Source organism: Glycine soja, chromosome 15 (genome assembly GCF_004193775.1).
Source record: "Glycine soja cultivar W05 chromosome 15, ASM419377v2, whole genome shotgun sequence".
In the NCBI taxonomy this organism is placed as follows: Eukaryota; Viridiplantae; Streptophyta; class Magnoliopsida; order Fabales; family Fabaceae; genus Glycine; species Glycine soja.
The window spans coordinates 4,872,558-4,896,895 of NC_041016.1; the positions used below are offsets into that span (position 1 = coordinate 4,872,558).

The 24,338-nt window shown below is 30.5% G+C and overlaps 3 protein-coding genes and 1 pseudogene across 4 annotated transcripts; 1 reads left to right on the plus strand and 3 right to left on the minus strand.

Moving 5' to 3' along the window:
• Nucleotides 1-685: 685 nt before the first annotated feature.
• Nucleotides 686-2,216, plus strand: LOC114387568 (transcription factor DYT1-like). Its single transcript, XM_028347766.1, has 4 exons — nucleotides 686-1,149; nucleotides 1,276-1,449; nucleotides 1,543-1,719; nucleotides 1,935-2,216. Exons 1-4 carry the CDS (start codon nucleotides 931-933, stop codon nucleotides 2,004-2,006), a joined length of 642 nt encoding a protein of 213 aa, XP_028203567.1. The 5' UTR covers nucleotides 686-930; the 3' UTR covers nucleotides 2,007-2,216.
• Nucleotides 2,217-3,063: 847 nt separating this feature from the next.
• LOC114387569 lies at nucleotides 3,064-4,368 on the minus strand. The gene is made up of 2 exons (XM_028347767.1): nucleotides 3,637-4,368; nucleotides 3,064-3,377 (listed from the first exon to the last, which is right to left on the minus strand). Exons 1-2 carry the CDS (start codon nucleotides 4,070-4,072, stop codon nucleotides 3,322-3,324), a joined length of 492 nt encoding a protein of 163 aa, XP_028203568.1. The 5' UTR covers nucleotides 4,073-4,368; the 3' UTR covers nucleotides 3,064-3,321.
• A 2,154-nt stretch (nucleotides 4,369-6,522) lies between these two features.
• LOC114387444 lies at nucleotides 6,523-7,696 on the minus strand (annotated as a pseudogene).
• Nucleotides 7,697-10,843: 3,147 nt separating this feature from the next.
• Nucleotides 10,844-12,499, minus strand: LOC114388699 (multiple organellar RNA editing factor 9, chloroplastic-like). Of its 2 annotated transcripts, none has more exons than XM_028349337.1 (5): nucleotides 12,089-12,499; nucleotides 11,876-11,973; nucleotides 11,730-11,795; nucleotides 11,466-11,639; nucleotides 10,844-11,244 (listed from the first exon to the last, which is right to left on the minus strand). In XM_028349337.1, exons 1-4 carry the CDS (start codon nucleotides 12,418-12,420, stop codon nucleotides 11,467-11,469), a joined length of 669 nt encoding a protein of 222 aa, XP_028205138.1. In that variant the 5' UTR covers nucleotides 12,421-12,499; the 3' UTR covers nucleotides 10,844-11,244; nucleotide 11,466. The 2 variants fall into 2 exon arrangements, with proteins under 2 accessions (XP_028205138.1, XP_028205137.1); XM_028349336.1 differs by having other exon boundaries at nucleotides 10,844-11,252.
• Between the last annotated feature and the right edge of the window lie 11,839 nt (nucleotides 12,500-24,338).

Sequence of the window (24,338 nt, forward strand, 5' to 3'; positions counted from 1 at the left end):
AATATCTCGCAGTACCTAAACCATAATTATTTTTAAACAAAGATACTTATCAGTAAAAAAATTACAAAACACTGGTTAAATATAAATAAGTTGTTGATGAATTCAGCATTATAATGTATAATCCATGTTGACAACCAAGCTGAACTAAATATAAAGGTATATAATTCAGCATTATTGCTTTAATTTTATTTAATAAAACAGTACCCTTTACATCAAGACCTAAAACTATATTTTTTTTTTTTAGTTTTGAAGGGTTAAAAATAAATAAAATTCAAATAAAAACTAATTTAAAAAACTATTCTAGTTCAGGCAGAAAGGACATAAATAATAACACATGTCTCTGCTCTAACAACCACACTCAAGTGTTGTTCTCTTGCAGTTTCAGTCAACAAGCCCAACTGACAAAGGCCTAACGAATCACCCCAAAAGGCACACGAAAGTTTATTTGCACTTTGCCAAAGGCGAAGTGAAAATCGTGTTTTTTTGGTCATGTACAGTTACAGCATTTTGCCTCTGTCGTGAACACAAATAAGTAGTTACATGTCTTTGATCACGATAATTTTATCAATCACATTTGTAGATTAACTTTTATGGCTTTGTGGTGACTTTTTTTTGTAAAGCCTTCTATCAGACTATAACCAAAAAAAGAAGTTAAAAACAACTTCAATGTGATTTCTAACTGCATTTTATTATAAAATAACCATAATTCATAATCATATTTAAATGGCCAAACACGAATATATTTCTCACTTGTCATAAGAAACATACCTGAATTAACCAGGGACCACATAAAAGGCCCTCCAAACAGGCATCAATGTACTTGCTCTCTCTGACATGATGCCTCTGTGAGAAGCACTTATTAGCCACCAACCAATTCTCAATTTACAAAGCCTTTGGAACACATTTCCCCAAGGCCTATTTTTCCCACAAATGGAGTATCAAGATGAGGATCATTTATGTTTTACTATGGAAGAGTTTGCTCTTGCTACTGAAAATGTTAGTAGCAGGCAAAGGATGAGTAGGAAGAGGAACTATGATGATGACACAAGAGTGTACAAATCAAAGAACCTTGAGATTGAAAGGAGAAGGAGGGAGAAACTCAGTACAAGGCTTTTGATGCTGCGGTCTATAAACCCTATCATCACAAATGTACTTTCTTACTTGATCCTTCTTTATCTTATAGTTTATTCAATATTCAGTTTCATGGTTTAATTTACAAATTATTGCATTAATTGTTGGATTGCACTTGATTATAAACTTTAATTTTTGTTTTAGATGAATAGAGGAACAATTATTGTAGATGCTATCACCTACATTGAGAAGCTGCAACACGAAGTCCAGCGTCTCAGCCAAGAGCTTCACCAATTGGAAGCAACTTCAGAGAAAACAGCAGAGGCAAAAGTAGATGAAATTGATGCTGTGGAGGATATGAAGCATTGGGGGATACAGGTCATCTATAATTAAGATCCTCCCTTTGAAAAAAGAATGAATAGCCCTGTACAACTGTTAATTTACTAATGTTACCCCTGTTACTTTCTGCAGGCTGAGGTCAGAGTGGCACAGATAGATGAGAATAAACTCTGGGTCAAGATCATCATTGAGAAGAAGAGGGGAAGATTCAGCAAATTAATGGAGGCCCTCAATAATTTTGGCATTGAGCTCATTGACACCAATTTTACAACCACAAAAGGTGCATTTCTGATTACAAGCTGCATACAGGTGATTCAAGATAAGAATCAAACTTGTTTTTTACTACATTTCATCAGAGAGAGTACCATACCTTGTATGTTATTAAACCCGTAAGAGACTTGAAGATGAACTTTGATTCATCTGCGTACTTTAGTATGCATGTGCTACTTTATAAAAACTTAATAATCTGATAATATAATATTCACTTTAATTATTTTTAACCAAGACTTTTTTTTATTGTTCAGGTTAAGGATGGTGAAAGACTTGAAATTAATCAGAGCAAGAGTTTGTTGCAAGAGATTATCAATGACATATAAAGCAAGTCCGAATAGACTTGGTTATTTTATTTTATTGTCACATGGAGATTACAGTACTGCTATGATTTTGAGAGGTTTGCTTATGAAATAAATAAAAAAATAGAAACTATAGGTTAGTTAGATAATATGTATAATATGTTGGATAATGCAAACACTCTAAACGTGTCACTTAGGTTGAGTACTGGTTTTTACTCCGGTTCATCTTCTTTCCAACCCCTCTCAAAAAAGGTACACGTTAACCACTATTATTATTTGCATATGCCAATGGGATAAGGAAACTGATTAGTTGAAATTTCATATTTTAGACGAAATAAAATGAGTAAAATTAGATGCAGGCATGGTGTCAGCTCATAATATTTTCACAGCTAAAATGAAAACTAGTCACATAACAGATTTTTTTTTCTGCAATAGCTTCCATTATGTTTTATTTTTACCTTCTACCCGTCTGAAGATTAAGCAAAGGTTACAAAGACTAAATGGCTAAAGAAATGGAGGTTCTCCTTATTAGAATGCTTGTTAGACAACCAAGCTGGGATACTAAAACCATAAAACAAAAAAAGAAAGCCTAACAGAGTCAATGTTGTCCATTTGAGGAGAAAGGAACATTACATCGAAGATCTAAATCTGACCAAACAAGTTGGTATCTTATTTTCTTTCTCAGTCCTTACAATACAATCAAAAAAGTATAAAAGAAAGAAATTCACAGTAAACTGAGTGACGTTATTGACCATATGATTGTCAACTAAATTAAGCAAATTAGAATCTCATTTCTTCCTTTAACAGTCTCAATTTGATTTATGATCCTTATGTAATGGTCATTTGAGCATTGCCTTAGTCTTCAATTTTAACTTGAATCAATTAAGGCTTTTCCTACTCAACTTGAGAGGCAAATTTGGTTTCAACAAACATCTAAATAGCTGTCAATGTTAGCCCATTCTCTGACTATCTTCAATACAGGATCAAGTAGCCTTTTTTCTTTTAAAGAATAATTTTTCCTTTAGTAATGTAAAAAAGTAAAAGGAAAAGAAGAAATGAAATGATATGACATGACATGATATTATCATAACTTGCCTTGAACATTAGAAAAAAGCAGCAAACAAAATTGCACAAAGATTTTATACAATAAATACCGCTATCAGTTTCTTTTTCTTTTTTTTTTTCCTCAACTGATATCTAATTTAATCACAACTCTCATAGGATCTATGCACATTACACCATATAATTATTTTTAAAGTAAAAAAGAAAAGGGCAAAAGAAAACAAAATTGGAAAGAGAAAAGAAGAAACCGTCTTTTTTCAGATAAACAAGCAATCTTTCATCTCTGGTCTTGAAATCCAATGCTTTTCCTTCCAGCAATATTTAGTGAAAGACCTGCACCCCACATTCAATTTTTGAAATCAAAACTCCGAAATCTAGAAGACAAAATTAATGAGAATTGAAATACATCCAATCATCATTTGACAGCCTGGAAAGTAATCATGGCTGAGAAGAAAATGGCATGCATATGCTTTTCCACTATGATTCCCATTCAAACCCCATAATTCAAAAGGTTCAAACTTCAAAGGAATTGACGAGTGAGGACAAGTCATCAATAAATACTAACAACTAGACAAAGTGAGAGAAACAATACCTTGGGATCTACAAACTGGGGGATCTTCAAAGAGAGACAAAGAGAGCTGTTTATGTGCAAGACCGATGTCAATGAGAATAAGACCTGAAGATGGATCATTCACAATGATATCCTTCACTGGTAACCATAGGAAAAGCTCTTCTTGAGACAGACCCTCCAACCCCTTGAGCTGACCAAAACTAAGGTTTGCACGAACAACAGTTTCAAACAACACTCTTGTTTCATACTTGGTCATGCAAGGACCATCCAAGTTCACCTCCAAACGACCACTTTGGTCCAAATTGTATGACTTTACACTCTCTGGGAACAGCCCTGCTGGTAGGCCATGGCTTCGGAGAAGTTCATGGATAGAAGAATATGAAGCTGCCACTGAGAAAGGAAAAACACCAACAAAAGCAAGAAAGATGGCTAGTAAAGATCTGTGTCGCATAGACATGTTGAGAGACTTGAGAATGAGTAGTAGTAGTAGTAGTGAAGGAGGAAAGGAAGATGATGAAGTAGCTTTTGAATGAGTGAGTTTGGTGTTTGAGGTTTTAACAGGGTTTTTTAAGGTAGCACAGACATAGTTTTTTTAAATTAACACTATGATTGGAAGTGGGAGACAGAGAGGACAATTGGTAGAATTTCTAGGTTCCTGGTTGGCATTACATGGATTGTATGATGTGTGGAATGAACAAACTACCCTTGCGTTACAATCTATGACCAAGGATATGTGACGATGAAGCATATTAAAACGGGAGATCCAAAGTAGGAAATGGAAAAAAGATATCGTTCCATTTTAATGGAAATAATTAGTAGGAGGTGGATATAAAAAAATTAGAGAAATTATATTCATTCAAACATGAGATATGAAAAGAAAAACAAAATGTGAGATAAAATCAATGTTGAATAACAGAAACAAATAAAAAGTTTAATTTTTATATATAATTTTTTCATGACGGTATAAGTGAGAAATATTTACTAATTTTATTTTATTGATAACTATATGAGAAAAATGATTTAACATTTTTAATAAGATGTTTTATTTCAACCACTTTTATTTTTTATTTACAAGTTTCAAATTTGGTATCTTACTAAAGACTGGACTTTATTTTCACTCATATTAACAAAATGCTAGTTCTTATATAATTGTATTTTCAATCAATAAGAAATTATTTTAGGAATAATTTTTAATGCAATTATTATTAAAAAAAATTAAAACAATAAAAATTTGTGATTTAATATAAATTAATTACAAAGTTACATTTACGTTGTCATTGTCGGTGTATTTTAATTAAATTTAAAAAGTATTGTTTGAATTATTGTAGAATTTTATAATTTCAACATGATATCTTATTATACTGTATAATAAAGAACAAATAATGATTATAGTTGAAAACAACTTTGCCTTTACGATTTCTGATGCTTTATTTGGGTAATGACATCTTTGTACGTAAGTCCAAAACATAAGATGGATTTGAATAAGGTCTTTGGCGCTTTGGCCTTAATCTGCGCTTGCCGAGGGGGCCATGGATACCTTTTTTCCATTCTTTTACTCATATTTGTTCTGTTTTCTTCTTCATCTTTTTACTATAGTATCAACTATCAAGTATCGCCAAAGCATGCTATGCCCAATGTTCTAGACAACAATTATTTTGATCCTCTTTTTTTTTTTTTTTTGCCTTTTATTAATTTACTAGGTGAGAAAACTTTAAGCAAAGAATACAAGTGGGGATTCATTACACACATAAATGATACATAAAACATGCGTGCGGTAATGCGCGCACACGCATTTATTAAAAAGATTTGAGTCGCCAATTCTGTTGATCAAATTACGATGTGAGGAAAATTAGCTCTGAGAATATGGTGTTGGGTACAAAAACTTTGCCGGTGGAGCTTCATTACTAGTGCAGTTAATTAGTTTAATTTGAAAGATTTTTAATGACTCTTCAAGTTTGAAAACAGAAACTATGAACAGTTGTTTGCAAAAATATTATGTTAGTTGATTCCTCTCTGTCTTTATTCCCATATTTGAATTTTTCAAATCACTAGTCCAACCTATCAATTCCTAAAGAGAAATTTTTCAGCTAATAAATAGAAATATCATATTCTTTACATTGTTCATATTTGAAATTAAAAGTTTAAAAATTAATTAGAAACTATTGGATAGTGTGTTTGGATCAGTGAGATAAAGAAATAAGTTACAAATTCTTCAACTCTATTTTGTATTATATAACATGTTAATTGCAACAACAAAAAAAATCCAAAAAAGAAAGAATTTTAAATGAATAAATCATTTATAAGAAATTAAATATGCGAGCATGCATATCTAATAAAGAAGATTTAAATTGTAACTTATTTTGGTATCGTCACGTTGTGATATCATACACTATTCAAATATCATACACTATTTTTTATTATTCAATAGGCATAATGAAATTAGAACCTATGACATTTTACATATTATTTAAGTCTCCTACCATTAAGTTAATTCTAATGGGTCAAATATTATACGATTTCTGTAATAAAGAAAACTAAGAAAACAATGGACAAAAAGATTTGATTCAATTGATTAACATGTTGGGGGTTAAGCTTCAATCAATTTCACTTAGAAAATCTAAAATGAGATTCATGCAATTTGGGTGGCAGAGCTCAGAAGGTCCCTAATAAGAGCCTCCACTACATCAGCGGAAGGATTAAATCACTCCTTAGCAGATGTGCTACTTTGCAAGCACCATCTCCATTTCCAATATAAAATATGGTGAATTTTAGCTATTTCCATTATGAAATATGATTAGGAAGCAAAGCTAATCAATTTTTTTAGCAAAGTCTTGGGGCATAAATCCTAACCATCACAGCACTAAGCAACAAGTAAATGAACAAGAGCTTAGCTATAGCGCACGAGGCTGGCAGAAAACCAAGCAAGAAATTTTTTTCATTTCACATCTTCAAATTCAAAATATTACATTTATTTAAACACATAGAAGCTTTACCCCTTCAACTTTTTCAATTACATCTTTAGAACAAATGGATTTGGTTTGTCACCACGATCCATCAGTATAATCAATCTGTCTGTGTTGTACTTGCATTGGATAATGCCTTTGATAGCCATAAACAACATCTCCTCCATAGCCACTCCCACCATAGGGATTTGGACTGCCAAATAGATAACCTGCAGTACCTTGCCACATGTTCTCCTGACAATTGTTCCCTCTATAACTCACTTCCTCACAACAGCATTCCCTCTTCTTCATACGTTCCAAACAAGGCCAATACCCAAACAAGCTTTCACAAATGTCCATAGCCTCCAACCCATATCCACTAGGATATTGAGGAACAACAGGAACCACTTGCTTCTCATGCTCTTTGTAGCCCTCAATAAACCCACTTACAATACCAGACTCAGAATAGTTATCATCTTCTTGGTGACTTCCCTCACTCTCAGTGTTAAAGTTGTTGTCTTCTACTTCTTTAGGCTGATCTTTGCCACTATCTTGTGACTGAGGCTTCTCTTCAGTTTTTGTTTGGACTATAGCCCCATTCTGGGGTGTGATTGCTTTCTCTTCAATTCCCTCTTCTATAGTAGGCAATGGAACTATGGACTCGGAAAAGGGTGGCTCAGTAATTGGACTTGACTCAGAACGAGGATAGCAAATTTTATCTGAAGGTGGTAAGGCTTTGCCATAGGTCTGATCAATGTCATATCCACCACCATAAGGTGTTGGATCATAGTCATCAAACTCAGGCACATTGAATTTCACTTTAGAATAAGAGATCACAAGCTGACTCATACCGTAATTGGGATCATACAAAACAGATTTTGGGTCACTATACATTGTGGCAGAGTAAGATATGGTTTGGCAATTTTCAGCAGGGTAATTAGAAGCATAATATAGACTAGAATCATATCCATAATATGGTTGATTGTAGTCATAGCCAGTATAAGCCATATAGGATAGGATGGAGTTTGAGCATAATCATAATTGAGAGCATAAGAGTTTAAATTGTACTCACCATAATCAGAACCAGAATAGGCAGAGCTGTAGAGGTCATGATTCTTCAGAAATTTGAAGAGGGTACTTCAACAGCAACTATTATTATGACACGAGTTCAGGATCATGTTTCTTGGGAAATGAAACAGAATTAAGGGACATGAAAATTGGCTATGTTATCCGTTCGGTGGTGAAAAAAGAAGGCTTTTTCCGTCTCCATTTCGGTTGAGTAGTAGTACCAAAAGAAAAGTTTTTTAGTGCACCATAACTCTCCCAACAACCGAAGAATTCTTACCTATGCTAGAATGCCCACATGCAATTATGCGAGGAAAATAGAAATTTTACTTTATGAAGATATTATTCATAAAAGAAATATTATGTTTACTCTTTCATTATGCATTTTTTATATTTCTGCACATTACATTATTCATCTTATCTTATAATTTTTCTCTCTCTTGTTTTTAAAATTATTAGAATAAAATTATTGTGAAAATGAGGTTTTTTTTTTTACCGGTAAGAATTAAGACAAGCCAAACCCATTAAGCGTAAGTATGCCAAAGTTTCTCTTTCTTCCAACTCACAGAATGAGGGATAAAATATAAAATAAAAATCAGGAACATATAACAAACCTAATTACATAATGAAAACAACAAATGAAATCCCTAATTAAGGTCATTGAAGCAAGTATCTTTTCTGTCCAGATTATGTAGCCCCTTATTACATAAACCGTGAACATATAACAAACCTAATTAAGGTGAAACCATGCCAGAATATTATAGGCCAACAATATTTGCAATAATAAAAATAAAATATTCGAATAGCATTACACAACAATAGTATTCCGTTAAGTAGGAGTTGTGGGACTAACGTCATAGATATCAATTCTGACCAGCAAAGCAAGGGGCCAATCCATGGTCATTGGTCTTGTATTCAGTTTCAAGTTAAGATCAAGCTAAATCAATTATCTATTTTTTATTTTTTTAAAAAAAATAATTTAGTCATTTATCTTTTTTTATTTAAATTAGTTATTTATCTTTTTAAAAAATTTATTTGATTCTTTATCTTATTTTTTATTCAATTTGATTATTTTTCAGTTTGATTCTTCATTAATTATTTAAAAATAATTTCTTTTATCCAGTCTTCTTTCCTCCCTTTCATTTCATTTTTAGCAAAAGAAATTGATTTTTAAATAATTAATGACAGAAATATTAAATAGACCCAAAAATCAAACTAAGTAAAAAAAATTAAAGGAACAAATAACTCATTTTGCCTTGAGATTAAGACCCATATGCATTTCAAAGCTGTACAATTGCTGACATCAATCTTTTGAAATCAGTGATGGCTATTAGCTAAGTAGCCAAAGTGGTTTATGAGAGTGACATAAAAAGAATCATTAATGATTTGCCATGATAATGCTAACTACCCGAAACTATTTTATTTCGATACCTTCTAGTCTTCTACTTCTACAAACAAATTTAATTAAATAATTAATTCTTTTTTTAAAAAGAAAAATACATAAAATAAATAAAATTTCATTTGCAATATTAACTACTTTTTCATAATCGAGGTTAATTAAGCTTGATAAAGATTATAAAGAGGTTCAAGCATTCAAATCCCGGCTTTAAAATGACGTAAATTTACGTATGTTTAAAGGCTTCAATGCAAAGCACGAGGTGTAGTTCTGGCTCAATTAACAAACTAGACTTTATTTAAGCGAAATTGGTCAGTAGTTTTAAAACTCAATTAAAAACTTTTGACTAGAACAAATGGATAACTTGAATAAAAATTATTCTCACACTCAAGAAATACGAGAATCCCTTGTTGTTTCAGCCTTTCAGGGCAAATCCCAAGCAGTATAGTAGTAGTATTTAAAATCATCAGTTTTGGGCCAATTAACCAGTTGATTTAAAATCGTGGTCATTCTAGACCGTTGTCTGTTCTTCACCAGCTGGAGAGGACATTGATTTAATTGCACGTTTTATTAGTCTCCAGAAAAGAAATGAAAGATAATCCTTTAAAAAAAGCAAATAGTAGTAGCATCTTAACCAGCCAATTGAACTCTCGTCTTAACAAATAATCAAAATAAATCACTGCTAATTACACTCCACAATGGGTATGGCACTTGTACCTCCGAATCATTAATTTGTAACGAGTACAACCGAAATGAATTGGGACGTTTTGGGTTCCTTTTTGTATTTTAAGCGGTTATTCAAAATAAATCCATACTACTCAGCAATTAATTTCTCGTGCAAAAGCTATTAAATTTTGAAAAATGTTTCTAAACAAAATATGTTTAAAACCAAAAGCAGAAACTAGAAGATGTTTTATAATCCTCTTCTATATTTTTTTTCCAAATACTCAGTTCAGGTCTTCAGAAAACAAACTTTTAGAAAACATAAATATACTCAAGGGGCAAACACTTTTAAGTATGCTAGACAAAGAAATATCAGTAAACAGAAAACTAATTTTCAAACCAGGAAACGAACAAGGCCTAATATTCTGTTTTCATTTTAAATTTCGTATTTTTAAAAATGTGTATAAAATATACTAGTAGTAAAAAAGAAAATAAAAAAATCACTTTCACCCGTTTTCTATACAAACTTTTGAAAACAAAATAAAACAAAAACACTTTGTTATATTTTTATAATTAAAAATGAAAACAAAATATTTTCTCAAACCAAAAAAAGTCCATAATTATATTTAATTTTTCCTAAACACTAAAAAATATGCAAAAATAAAAAAAAAATCTCTCATCAGTGAATAATGAAAAGAAAATTATTGCAATGACAAATCTAAGCATCTTTGTAGTGATTATATTTTATTTTCCCTCCCCTTTCTTTTCAACCAAAAAGACTGAAAGAGGGAAAAGAACAATCCATATATTTTTTTTCTTTTACTTCTCCTCATTGAATCAATATATAAGGGGAAAATTTTAAATCTCCTCTTTATTTTCCCTTATGCTCATTTTCTTTTCTTGTATTTTCTTTCTGCAGCCAAACAAAGTATAACTGTTGCATCCCTTCCATGTATAAATCAGCTCCAGTTTCCCTCGTTAATGCTGTTAAAATAACTATCCTGAACAAAAACACTATTTTATTTCATGGATGGTTTATGAATGCACCAATTTCCAAGTTCTCAAAAATTTGAATTCACCAGCCACACTGATGGGGGAGTGAGCAGGATGAAGTCCAGCAAAACTGAATTATTGTAACATGACTAACTTAAGGATTCATTAATTGGCTTCTTAAGATAATGACAAAAGGCTATATATGCATATTATCTAAACTTGTACAGTTCATCAGTCACTTTATGAGTTAATACTGTAGCTGCCATGAACTTGCAGAAAAAAATTATCACGAAAACAAACTGGCTGCATTATAAGTAGCTCTCCAAATTACACAGACAAATAAACCTAAGACTTGCCTCACATGTCATACTCAGAGTCCAAAAGCACATATTCCTCAAGATGAATTGTGAAAATACCAGTTTGAGCTTGCAAGAAACATTGTATGCATCTGATGAGAATCCAACACAAGCTCAATCTTCTATTTGTTAAAATGACCATGAGCATGATAGAGCTGTGATAAGGAGCAGCTTTCACTTGACATTAGTTACTATCAGCAAAACTGAAAATCACCTGCAAGACTGCAATAATAGCCAAATCAAGAATCTGCAGAGCTTAATAAGATTACATGAATAACATGCATAGGGATAAAAAAGAAACACTAATGAAACCGTGTGACGTTAAGTGTAAGTTAAAAATGAAGCCAAGGATTGGTGATACTTGACTCGGGCATCAATTAAGTAACGGGAGACCAAAAAAATCCAAAGAGTGGAATAGATAATTCAATCCACAACCTCATGTAGAGGATGAATCCGAGGCAGCGGCCTCTTGTCTCGGCCTTCTGCGGTCAGGGGGAGGGCCATCTCTCCGTCTCTCATACCTTCTACTCTCATTCTTCGGTGCGCTACGTTTCGGTTGGTAGGTAGGGTACTTGCAAGGAATAATCTCCCCGTTTATGTATTTGTCACCTAAAATCAAAGAACAACAAGCATTCAAGCAGTAGAATATCAAACACACAATTAATTAATTAGTGTAGAAATTAAAAAAAAGGTGATAACCTCCGTAGTCTTTGTTCTTAACATCAATATAGGAGTCTGGCAGTACCCAAAGAACCCCAGGCAAACCTACAAGCGCATAAGTAAGAGATGAAGAACCAATATTCATCAAGTAACGGAACAAGACAAATTGGGAATTCAAACATTACCCTTGAATTTCTCGGAGGTTGCTTCATCAACAGTGCACTGAAATCCAGTGTAAGTGGTTGTGCTAAAGGCATACATGTTCTTCTTAGCTTCCTCCATGCTGAAAATTTGATAATTACACAGTAATCCACAAAACAAAACGTGCATATAAATTTGCACATATCTTAGACTATTCCAAAATGAAACATAATGATAACGGTAAGAAAGAGAAGAACCTTCCCAAGACAGTGGCAAGAGTGTCGAGGTAAGTGTCAATCATTTGTTCACGAGTGGGTGCAGGGTCCTTTGGAAACTCCATCACAATCAGCCAATGGTTGTAGTCACAGCCGGGCAACATTATCGTCTCCCTCTGCTCGTTGTTGTTGCTCCTTTTCGCCGAGAAATCCCCATCCAGCGCCGCCCGAATCCGGTTACAATTTCGGGTTCGGGTGACGATAGAATGAGAGAGGCGAAGATTCGTTACCGGAGCGAAGCTCGAGATTGAGGTTTTGGGGTGATAGGGTAGAGTTAAGGTTTTAGCGGAAAAGGAAAACGTCACCGTCGCCATTGTAGGAACGGATTCGGTGGTGACTCTGAACTCAATTTGGAGAGACCGAAAGAGCGAAAATTGGATGACAAATAAATGATAAGGCTCCCTCGACGAGATATTATTTTATTATATTTGATACGGCGTCGTCGCGGACATTCGAAAGAAAATCTACTGCTTGCAAGAAGATGCTGGACTGGATTACATTACATTGAGTCAAATTTTCAGTCCAGTTTCATCACAAACAAATGGGCCTCATTGAATTTCAGCATTGGGAGTCACTACTGGCCCCATTAAAATTGTGCTTGGTCCCTAGTAAGGGGCTAAGACCTTTTTATTCTAAAAATACCCTCCCCATGGAATCATGATTCTGTCATGCACTAGTTTTCATCCTCCCTAACACAATAAAATTATGATTTCGTTGTATATAAATACAACAGAATCATGATTTTATTGTATAATTTTTTCTTACCCCAAACATAACAAAGAAACCATGATTTTGTCGTTATATTTTGCAACACACCCTTGACGATTTTGTTGTGATAAAAAAAAAATATCCCCAACAAAATTGTTTGTACAATGAAATCATGCTTTCGTTGTATATATTTTTTCACCCTTACTTAATCTAATAGAATCATGATTCCATGACACAAAATATTCATGCGAAATTGCGATTTCGTTACGAAAGAGGAGTGCACAGCGGTGGATGTGAATGGCGAGCACAGTGATGGTGGAGAAGATTTGCACCCACGGAGCCTCAAAGGTGGAGATCGCGCCCAAGCAAGGGCTCTGGGCAACAGTGATTGTAAGGACTAGTGGCAATTCATGACATGGAAGAGATGGGATAGGGTGGTGGTAAAACAAGGAGGTGGTCGGTGGTGACGATGGTTGTTCAACTATGGCAGGGAAGGGTGGAGCAGTGGTGGGTTGGGTGAGAGTAAGGTGGGGGCGAGGGGAGTGGATGAGATGATGGGGGAAGAGGAAGAATGAGAGGCAAAATGGACTTTTTCATGTAGAAGTTGGAGCCAATAGCAAAGTAGGTTGGGACCAATCGTAGCTCCTTTCGCATTTCAATTCCTGATTACTTTTCTTTAAAGGAAAACCTGAGTGTAAAGAACAAAACGAAGTAGCAATAGCAACTCCCTTAACCTTTTTCAAATTCTGCGTCTCTTTTTGGGCCTTGGGCCTTCGTTAGAGTCTTGTTTCTTTGTGTTTGGTTGCCTTTGACAAAATTATTATAGTATATTTGCTACTAGTTTTACATAAGAGAAACGTAGAAAGATGACATGAAGAGCAAAATGCAAAGACTAACTTCTAATCCACAAAACAATGTTTCATTCAGTTTTTTTAATTTTGCTTGGATTAAGTAGGGGAGGAAAAAACACGGTTTTTATGTCACATGTAGTGATGAAATCATTCACTTTTCAATAATACATCGAAGAGGCTCTAATATAATTAATCTGCGTGGTTTAAGTAACTTACCCTGGGACTTGTATATGCAGTTGACCAAACAACAAGAAGAGCTCAGCATATAAACCAGTGCTGATTTTCAAAGACTTAATTAAATAACTTGATTCAATTCGAAGTCCTGACAGAATCTTGAGATTAGGTGCAACTTACACCTCGAGAATAATAAATTTCAATTCAACAAAATTAGCAAAATTGCGCTTCGTTGTATATATGTCAATCATGGTTTAGTCTCGTTAAAAAGTATATGTTTAATTTCATTTAGAAACCTAAAGTCATTATTTGAGTAAACGTTACAAAGTTATACGGGCTCAAATTTGAGATTTTCCAAAGCAGAAATCAATTAAAGGAGAAACATATATTCAAAAGATATGGAAGAAGAAACACTAGAAAACAAACAAAACACACAGAAACCCTTTCTTATAATCTTATCAATATTGGAGAAACATGCTAACTAGTATTTTAGGATTACTTGTTCATAAATCAAATGAAAGTGATTACTTCTGGCTTCTATTCTTCTTCTTTTTTTTTTTTCATTTAATTTGTTCATTGTCTTATATTTGTTGTTTTTGTTTCGGACACAATTCACGATTATCCTCTCATTTTTTCGCCTTCGGTTGAGTTAAATAACCTCTGATTTTTCCTTTCTCTAAACTTGTAAATGGATAGGCAGGAGCAATTTAACCTTCTTTTTGTGGGCCAATTAATTGGAGTTTAGCACTAGGATAGTTTGGATGGAAGAAGCAATATTATTTGACGTTAATTTCTATGACAAGGAATTATCTCAGATTCTCAAAATGGTTTGACTTGTTAAATAAACATAAAAGATTAATTATTGTATTTCGCTTCTAAGATTATGTTTAAGTTCACTTAGTATTCTGTTCAAAAAAAAAAAGTTCACTATGTAGTACTAATAGGTGAATTAATTAAATTCCCTTCTTTTTGTAACAGAAATAAATTGTTTTTATACCCCCTTAATCAAGTTGTCTTTAATTTATACTCTGCGATTGTTTTTAATTATTAGTATAAAATATGGGTTTTTTAATCATAAAAAATATGTTTTTAGTATTTTATAAAATATTTTAAAATTTGATTTTAGTCTCAATAAATTTAATCTGTATATTTCAAAAGTGACATAGTTTTAGTCTGTATATTTACCACAACACTTTTAATAAATATATTAAATTTTATAAAAATTAAAACTAACCTTCTAAATATTTTAAGAAATAAAAAAAATATTTTACTCATTTTATTATCATTCAGCAAGTAAGTGATCAGTTACTTGAACCATTCCCAAATTCTTACTCATATATGAATAACTCTACTTTTTTTAGAAGTTCATGGCGCCTTACATACAGAAGGGAAAGAAAAATTAAGATTTAAGAGAATAAAAGAGGCAAAGGCATTATGAAAAAAATTAAACCTATTTTCAATTTAATTATATCCTAATCTTTTCCTAATTAAATTGATTTCAGGGACCATTCAATTTCAATTAAAGCTGTTTTGCCTTCAGAACGTATATGTTGCGTGAGGAAAACTGATATAGATCTCAGCAAATATTAAGACGATGTCTGAACCAGTAAATTGGGAAAAATGACTTCAAGTCTCTTCAATACGATAATTTCAAAGAGAAAAGTATTCAATGGAAGACAACAATTGAAAGGTGATATCGACCAAAGTTTTTTGTTAATAAATTCGTTTGCCCATTCAACATTAATTTTCTTATTTACGCAATTATAAATATTGTCTTTCTAATTTTAATTCAGATTTTAAGTTCATCTTTTAGTTTTTTTTTACTTAATTTGGTCATTTAAGTTTTTCTTTTTTGTGAGATTGTTTTTATTTAAGTTCCTTGTATTTAATTTAGTTTTTTATACTTATTAATGCTTTTAATTTTCTGCTAATTTTATTTCATTTCTCAACAGATTCTTGTTTATTAATTATACTTTCTACCTTATTACCAATTAAATAATATAATGTATTGGACTTTATTTATTCTTCGTTTATATTTTCTCAGAACCTCATCTGCAAATCAACATTAGAAACTTCCATAGTAGCTTACAAACCGCCACTATCCAATCTCTTTGTCTATACTTTGTTATCCATTTTAGACATCCAACGGTGATTCTAAAATCATCATTATAGACTAAATATCAATTTTTCATCCCGACTGTTATTAACAATCTTCATCATGAATTTATAGGTTTACGCTGAAGAACCAAATATCATCTAAATTAAAATTCAAACAGAGGGCAAAAACTGATAAAAAAAAATATTAACATAGAAAACAAAATTTTGATAAAAAATTAATGTCAAAAAAATAATTCAGATAATTAAATTAAAATATATTTTTATATATAAATATATATAGGGTAGTAAACTTGAAGAGTGACTCCCACTTTCTTCATTCACTGTTTTAAATAGTTCACTATCTATATTCTTTTTCTTCTTAAATGTGACTTCCATTTACAATTAATGATAGTAATAAAGTTTTCTCACTCTTTTATCTCTATATGTGATTTTTTATTTTAATTTAGTTATAAGTTATATAAATTTAAAATACAAAATATAATAAAAAATTAACAAATAGACTTTTTATCAATATAAAATATTATAAGTTATCCATGTCATTTTTAATTCATTTAAGTATATTATAGTAATTAAAAAAGGTTTTTACCATTATAAAAATTTGACCTTCCTTTTATCTAAGTACTAATCTCAAGAATGTTTTTATTTGTTCTTAAATTATAAGAAGTAATCAATTAATGAATTGAAAAATACTCTTATCCTTTGAATTTTTTAATTTAAATATATTATCTTATATATTTTATTTTTCAGTTTTCTTTAAACTATTAATATATAAAATTTATCCTTACATTATATGGGTTAAAATACTAGTTAAGTTAAATTTAGAAAATAAAGATAACTATATAAGTTTTTTTGTTAATCTATAGTTACTTCAACAAAATTATAAAACTAGTTAGAAGGCAAGTTAATACGAAGTTGAAAAGTTAGTTGGTAACTCAGATGAAAGATGATAGCTAGAAGTTTTTAAACTAATTTATTAAATTATAAATGTTTGATAAAATTAATTTTTGAAGTAGTTGGAAAATATAAAAAAAACATAAATGATATATTTAAAAAGGATAATAAAAAAATTGAATAGATATTTTAAAGATAAAAAAAATAAAATAAAAAGTTAAAAATTAACGTTTTAAAAAATATTACTTCAAGTATGTTTAAATTATTAAAAAAATGCTAAAAATTACTTTTAAAAGTTTATTTATCGAACAATTAAATAAAATTTTCAATTAGTAAAAAAAGGCTCCAAGTTAATTGAATTGACTTGCCTAATATTGTTTATGTTCAATAATCTAACTTTTTTTTTTAACTTTATTTGATTGTTTGATAAATGATTTTTTTAGTATTCTTTTCATTTGTATTATCTTTCATTTTTATCCTCAACATAATTTATCACTCTTTTTAAATAAATGATAATTTTATTTTTTTTACACTTTTTAACTATTTCAGCTAATTAATAGATTAAAATTTTAATTTTCTTTGTTGAGCAATAATGACAAATAGATGAAAGGAGAATGCGTAGATTATATTCAACACATTACTCAACTCCATTTTACCACTTTGCAAATTTCAAAGTCCTTTCATCCATTAGAGTATAATTGACCCCACGCTGAAAAGTAAAAAATAAAGTGAAATTTTAGGATGAAAAAAGAAAAAAAAAAGTCACCATCGATGCAGTAATGATCTCATAAAATTGGACTCAACGTTAAAAAAACGAGACACGCACACTTCACTTGAAGGGGTGTATTTCGTGGTAGTATTGATATATAATGCTATTTTTATAAATTTAAAGTTTTTAATATTTTAAGTTTATAATTTTTAACAAAAATTTATAAGTTTTTGTTATTGAACTAATTATATAAAAGTTACATGTTACTGAAAGTTACAAAATTTTGTTTAAAGTTACGAATTCATAAAAAATTATAATATTTATTTAGAAAATCACATGCATACTGATAACAAAAAGGATGCTATATTAAAAATAGCAAAGTGAATCTGGTTTTATTTATTTTAGATAGGCATTCAATTGATGAAAAAACGTACCCATAACCCATGGATGAACTGATCAGTGGTATGAATAGATTGTGGGGAGAAAAAAAAGGTTTCTGTGCAATACAACGCACGAGCTCGAGGTTTGAAGAAAGAAAAATGAGTAGTTTGTGACGACTAGCTAATGGAAAACAGCGAATTTCATTTCAGTTCAAATGAAAATCGAGGATTTTGGATCATAGGCTGCGTAAGAAGTAAATTAACGGATTCAAATTTAAAATATAAAAAAACATGAAAATAAATATAATTAATTTAAATAAATATATAAAAATAAATAAGTAATTAAGATTTATGGGGGGTAAACACTATACGATTTATTAAAATGAAAAAATAATTAATTTAAGATATAACTAATTGATATTTGAAAAATAAATTTTAATATAAAATATTATTATAATTAAAACAAAATTAAAATTAATAAATTATATTTTTCAAAAATAATTAAAATTTTAAAATTTTCAAAAATAAGTAATGAATATTAATTCTTTTGAAAAGTTATAATAAAATTGTCCTAATATTCAAAAAAGAATATTTGAATTTATAATATAGGTGATGATATATTTTTTAATATACAAATGTGGGATCAAATGTTGACATAGGATATGTTTGCATCGACCAACAAGGGTCAATATCACTGTCAACCCCACCAAAGACGAAGATTAATTAATTTGGTGAGATTTCCTCTTGTCCACGAATCAATGATTAAAAAAAGACTCGCCACAATTTGGAATGCAAGATAACCGTGTGAAATGTGAACACATGACAGAGGTTTCATATTAAGCAAAGTCAATTCTGATAGGGATTGCCGCGAGTGGAAACAAACCCTAATAATGATTATCTGCATAATATTTTACAGCTTTTCAACACAAGGGAAACGTATTATTAGATAACTTAGACCATGCTTGTTTTCCAGTTGTAAATGAATAAAAGCAGAGGTAACAAACTTGTTCCTTTTGTGTTTTTCTCTTCGGAGTGATACAAATTCAGTTAGAAACGGCTACACAAACATGCCTTTTGCTTTTATTTTCCATTCCGGGAGCTGATTATACGTATAATTATTTCTCTCATTATAAGGGATCGAGTCCTCAATAAAAGTTGACCTGAATATGTCAGCAATAAATTATAAATGATAAGAGTTTTAAGCTATTAAGAGTTGATGGCAAAGGTTCTTTATGTTATAGTATGCGTGTCTTCTTGTATATAAGCTACTCGCTTTGTATTATCCGTTATTGAAAACTTTGCAAATATGTTAAACTTAATTACAATATATGCTAAATGCTTTGCATTTTTTTATAAGTCAAAATGCATCTTAAAGAGTATAAGCAGTCAAGCAGTATGTTAATGCTTTGTATTTTGTCCTTATGTATATAACTTCGCTGTTCTGAAAAAATTATCATGTTATATTTTTTAAGAGAAAAATAAATTTATATGTAAAATTTGTACAAAAAGTTGTACGACAAAGGGAGAAATAAGAGGAGAGAAAATTATAAGATAAGATTATTAATGTGAGAAAATAAAGAAAAATATTTTATATATATATATATATATTATTTTTTATTTAAAAAGTTATCCTATATAGTTCATTGTCACGCACAACACATATATTGGATAACTAGCTAGGGCGGCATGTGTTATGGACTTATGGTGGAATATATATATATATATATATTATTTATTTTATTTTCTAAATCAACAAATTCAATTATTTAAAATCCTACCTTACCTAACATGACGCACTAAACGTTTTACATTTTACGTATATAATTTTCAGGCAAGTTCTACCGTGAACCTATGAAGGATATGGTTCACGCATGAGTCGTCATTACTTTATTTTTATCGTGTCCGAAAAGATACCCTGTTAACAGACGTGTCCAGAACGCAGAGCTGTTTCGAAAGTGTTAGCTATTGATGCGGATGAATTCACAGATGGCTCTATATTTTAATTTTTTTTCTTATACATTGAATGATTAACTAGCAAGACAAAGTACGTAGGATAGCCCTAATATTCAATATAAAAGAAAAAAAATGGTAGTTATAGTATTATATATAATTAGTGGGCGGCTCTTGCTCTTCTAAGAAGAAGAAGAAGAAGAAGCTTTGGGGTTGATTCACCAGCAACACTACAGGCCCACCCTTATTAATCTACAAATAATTAAGCATGGGTATATAAAACACATGTCTTTTTTGTGGGAAGAAAAAAACAAGGCCACATACTAATTCTATTTTTATTTTATACTCACCCACGGAAGTCCAAACTCGTGGCCACAAATCTGCCGCTTAGCTTTTTTTCTTTTTCTTTTCATCTTCATGTAGGATAGGTTTGATTGTTAGGATGCATAGAGAAATTGAAAATAAATTTTTATTATGTGGTGTGGAGTTCACATTTCTTTTATTCTATTTAATTTAAATATTTTTTTATTTTCTTCCACACAATCAAATGTATCCGTAGTCATTTCTTTTGCTTTTCTCTCATTCTTCTGATATGTTTTTAATATATATCCCAATAAAAAATGTTTTTAATATATATGTATATAATTGGTACTTGTAGATGGCGGCGACGCGTGGTAGAATGCTCGTGGTAAAATCGTAATCACGATTGAGACAATTTTCTGCCGATATATAGAGCTCGTACTCACATGGCCAAGAATATATTGTGTCACATTGTGTATTGTTTTCTTAATTTCCTTTCCATATACTCCAATTTTGTCACATTGCCCACCTCAATATTACATAAGCATGACATCAATGATATCTACCAAATCGTATATTACATACAGTTATTCCAAATCTGGCCTAAATTTAATAATTTTTTATATTAATGCTACACTTTGGTTGTTGATTATTTTGCATCAATGATACGCTCGTTACTTGATTGTAGTGCCTATAATATTAATTGTCCAGATGTAAAAGCAACTCCATTTTTTTTACTGTTAATAAATTATATGATGTCAGTTAAAAATGATATTAAGAAATGTGTTTTATATTGAGTATTAAAGGCTGAACAGGTCTCTGCCGTGACATGAGCAACGATGGGTCCAGGATGGTCATTTTCTCCTCCGTAAAGGGAAGGAACATTTTGGGGACAAAAAAGAAGCTCCAAAAATGAGTTTGGATGGTCATGACCTAAACAAACAAGTAAGAAAGCGATCGTATCATATATAAAATCAATGATATCCTCTTATAGTCTTGTGGCCTTGTTATATATGTTGCTAATGCCTAAAGGGGTCAATACGTCTTTAGACTAAACTGTGGATGTAATTTGATCAAAATCATGTAATGCTATCTCTCTCTACATTCCTTCTTAGAAGGAAACAGATCCATGAGATAAAAAGAGAGGAGAGATGATTACTATAATTAATAATATAATTTAATAAGAACAAATAAATAAGAGGTATTAATGAAGTTAATAAGAAAATATTAAAAAGAATGTCATTATCATTTCTCAAATAAAAATTTCATTAATAGTAAAGGACAATGTAATTGTAAGGCAGTGTTAACATATTTTAGTTGATTTATATGCTCTTCTTTTTTTCAAAGGAAGAAATTCTATTTTTTTTTTCAGCAAATAAAACAATTTTATATAACTCATAGCTATTGGGGTACCTAAACTCATATACAAACCATGTGACAACATTTTGTACACATTTCCTAATAGTGGTTAGAGCTATACTCATTAACTTCCATTAATAGTTTAATTAGACGTAGTAAGCAAATCAATTACGGCCCAAAGTATTCTGCAAACGGGGAAAGTTGACGTCATGCTTATGACCTGGTTGTCAGTTAAGGCGGCAAGAGTCAACAACGGACCCACCAAGCATGCGCGCGCGTGCAACAGGCACGTGGGACCTCTTCTTACCACCAATCCACTATGAGTCAAAGGCTTAAGGTTTGACTCTTAAGTCTTCACACTTACCCAGTTACCCATTATATTTTTTCATTTCCATGCTAGTAATTTAGAATATTTATTTTTCAGAAAAATTTATTGATCATCACCAAAAATCTAATTTTAATTTATGCACAAATCAATACTACACACAGTATTATTTTAATAATATATACTTGAGGAACTGGAAAGTATATATAGTAATTGTTTTACTCTTTTATGTGACTCTTTATTATATATTTTTTTAATGATGAATGATTAGTTTCGTGCAAAATATACAAAGAGATATATTATTTCTTTTTATGAAATAGTTGTTTATATCGATCGGGTCCTCAGTTCAAATAATAATTATCTTACAATTTGATCATACATAGGATTCGATCCCAATAAAAACATTTAACAAAAAATTTATTTATATTATTTTCTACAATACTATTTTACTTCATCAGTACTAATCTTATTTAACTTTGCATTCATCTTTCTTTTCTTATTTTTATTTGTTGTAAAAAAAATTATACAAGTTTATCATATAAATAAATTGGCATCTGTAAAGTAAATATATAGTGTGTGTTTTGTCCAGTCAAATTAACCTAATATACATAAGAATTAAAATATAATTAAATTTTAAAGAAAATATATCAGTGTAGCAGGATGCTTTGCCAAACGTTTGAACCTTCAAGCTCCATAATTGAGAACTCGATATTAGGCGGTGGTCCAAAACATAATATAACACGAATATGTTGCATGATTAGTACGTAAACCAATAAATTCCACAAGCCACTCGCTGACAAATTAAAATTCTGAAGTTGAATACTTGCACTGTGGGGCGGAGGCTATGAACCATCTGAAACAAGCATACTTAGGTTATGTCAAAGTAAACTTCTTCTATTTGAAAAATGACAAAGTTTCTTACAAGTCAATTTCCTCGCAATTTCAAAAGAAACAGAAACTTATGGATCTGACCTAACTTCTGTTATTGAATCCGAATGATCAACTCCGACTTTTTTTTTTAATTTATTTTTCTTGTCCTTGTCAAATATATATTTTATTTTATGTTGACAATTTTGTTGTATAATGATAGTTGCTAAGAATTTCTTAAAATCGCAGTGAAAAAAATAATCACTCAAAACTAGATTTCATTTGCACTAATTAATTGGTATTTGATGTCAATACACAATTTGATCAAGTATAATATTTAAATAACCTATATTTTGGCTTAGGGTTGATAGTAATATATATTGAGCCCGACACTCGAAAGTCAATACATATTCCGTTTTATACAAATAATTAAATATATAAGTCGAAATACAAATCGTTTATCCATTTGTAATAGAACTCTTTGCCCTTCCTCCTAATCACTTAAATGATAGCAAATCTAAATGATCAATTAGTATGCTTAACATATAAGTTATATTATTACATGTTATCTGTTCATGTAGATTTTGATTATATGTTGGACAGCCCAAGAATTTAGGGCCCATATATCTAATTGCGCCTAATTAGCTGATTGACTTCTTTATAGCGACCAAGAGAATGTGTTAGTACATCATTGCGTCAAATTCGGTCAGTTTGTTTAAACCGAAACTGTTCAAATAAACACATCAAAAAATTTAAAATTACTTATTTTATTTTTAAAAAATGTTTTAATAAATAAGTTTAAACAGGATCCAATTATATGACAATTTCTTCAGAAAATTTAGTTTATATCAATTGCATGAGTAGATTAAATTAATTAATTTTATTTTTTCTTTAACCAATATTTTTCAAGGTGAAGTTATGAGATTCATAGGTATTATTATGAATTATGATTCTTTTAAATTATTTTTTAGAGAGAAAAAAGAAAAAAAATTATGGGTTGATTTAAATAAATTTAAATATATGTACCAAAATAGCAATTTAAATATAAAATAATTTATGTTCAGGTAATTTAGAAATTCTGTGTGTTTTTTTTATTTATTAGTGAGAAGAAAAACTGAATAGGTGTGATATGTTTGGAGGTTTTGGATGATAGATTGTATGCTGATAAATTGGAAATTATGAATGCGCTTAAATATTGATTTTTTTTATGAAGATGCGCTTAATTATTGATGTGTTGTTTATTAGTGGCAATTCTAAAATTTAAACCCTTGACATTGTTCGTAAAGTTTATGGACTCATACCACATCTGTTGTGACCAACTTTTGGTGGATAAATTAACAATTGATATATTATTATATTACACTGAATAAAAATTATATACATTATATATTCTGTCACATTATGCTACATTTTAAGTAAGAATATTATATATATCGCTTATTATTTTATTTACTTTATAAAATTGTGTAAATAAAATATACACAAAGGTGTCGCAAATTATAACCTTAGTCAAATGATGACATTATGTATCGCAATCTAATCTGAAAGAAATAGAACAAAAGCTCAACGCCAAGGATTAGGGGTTGACATTGATTAATTT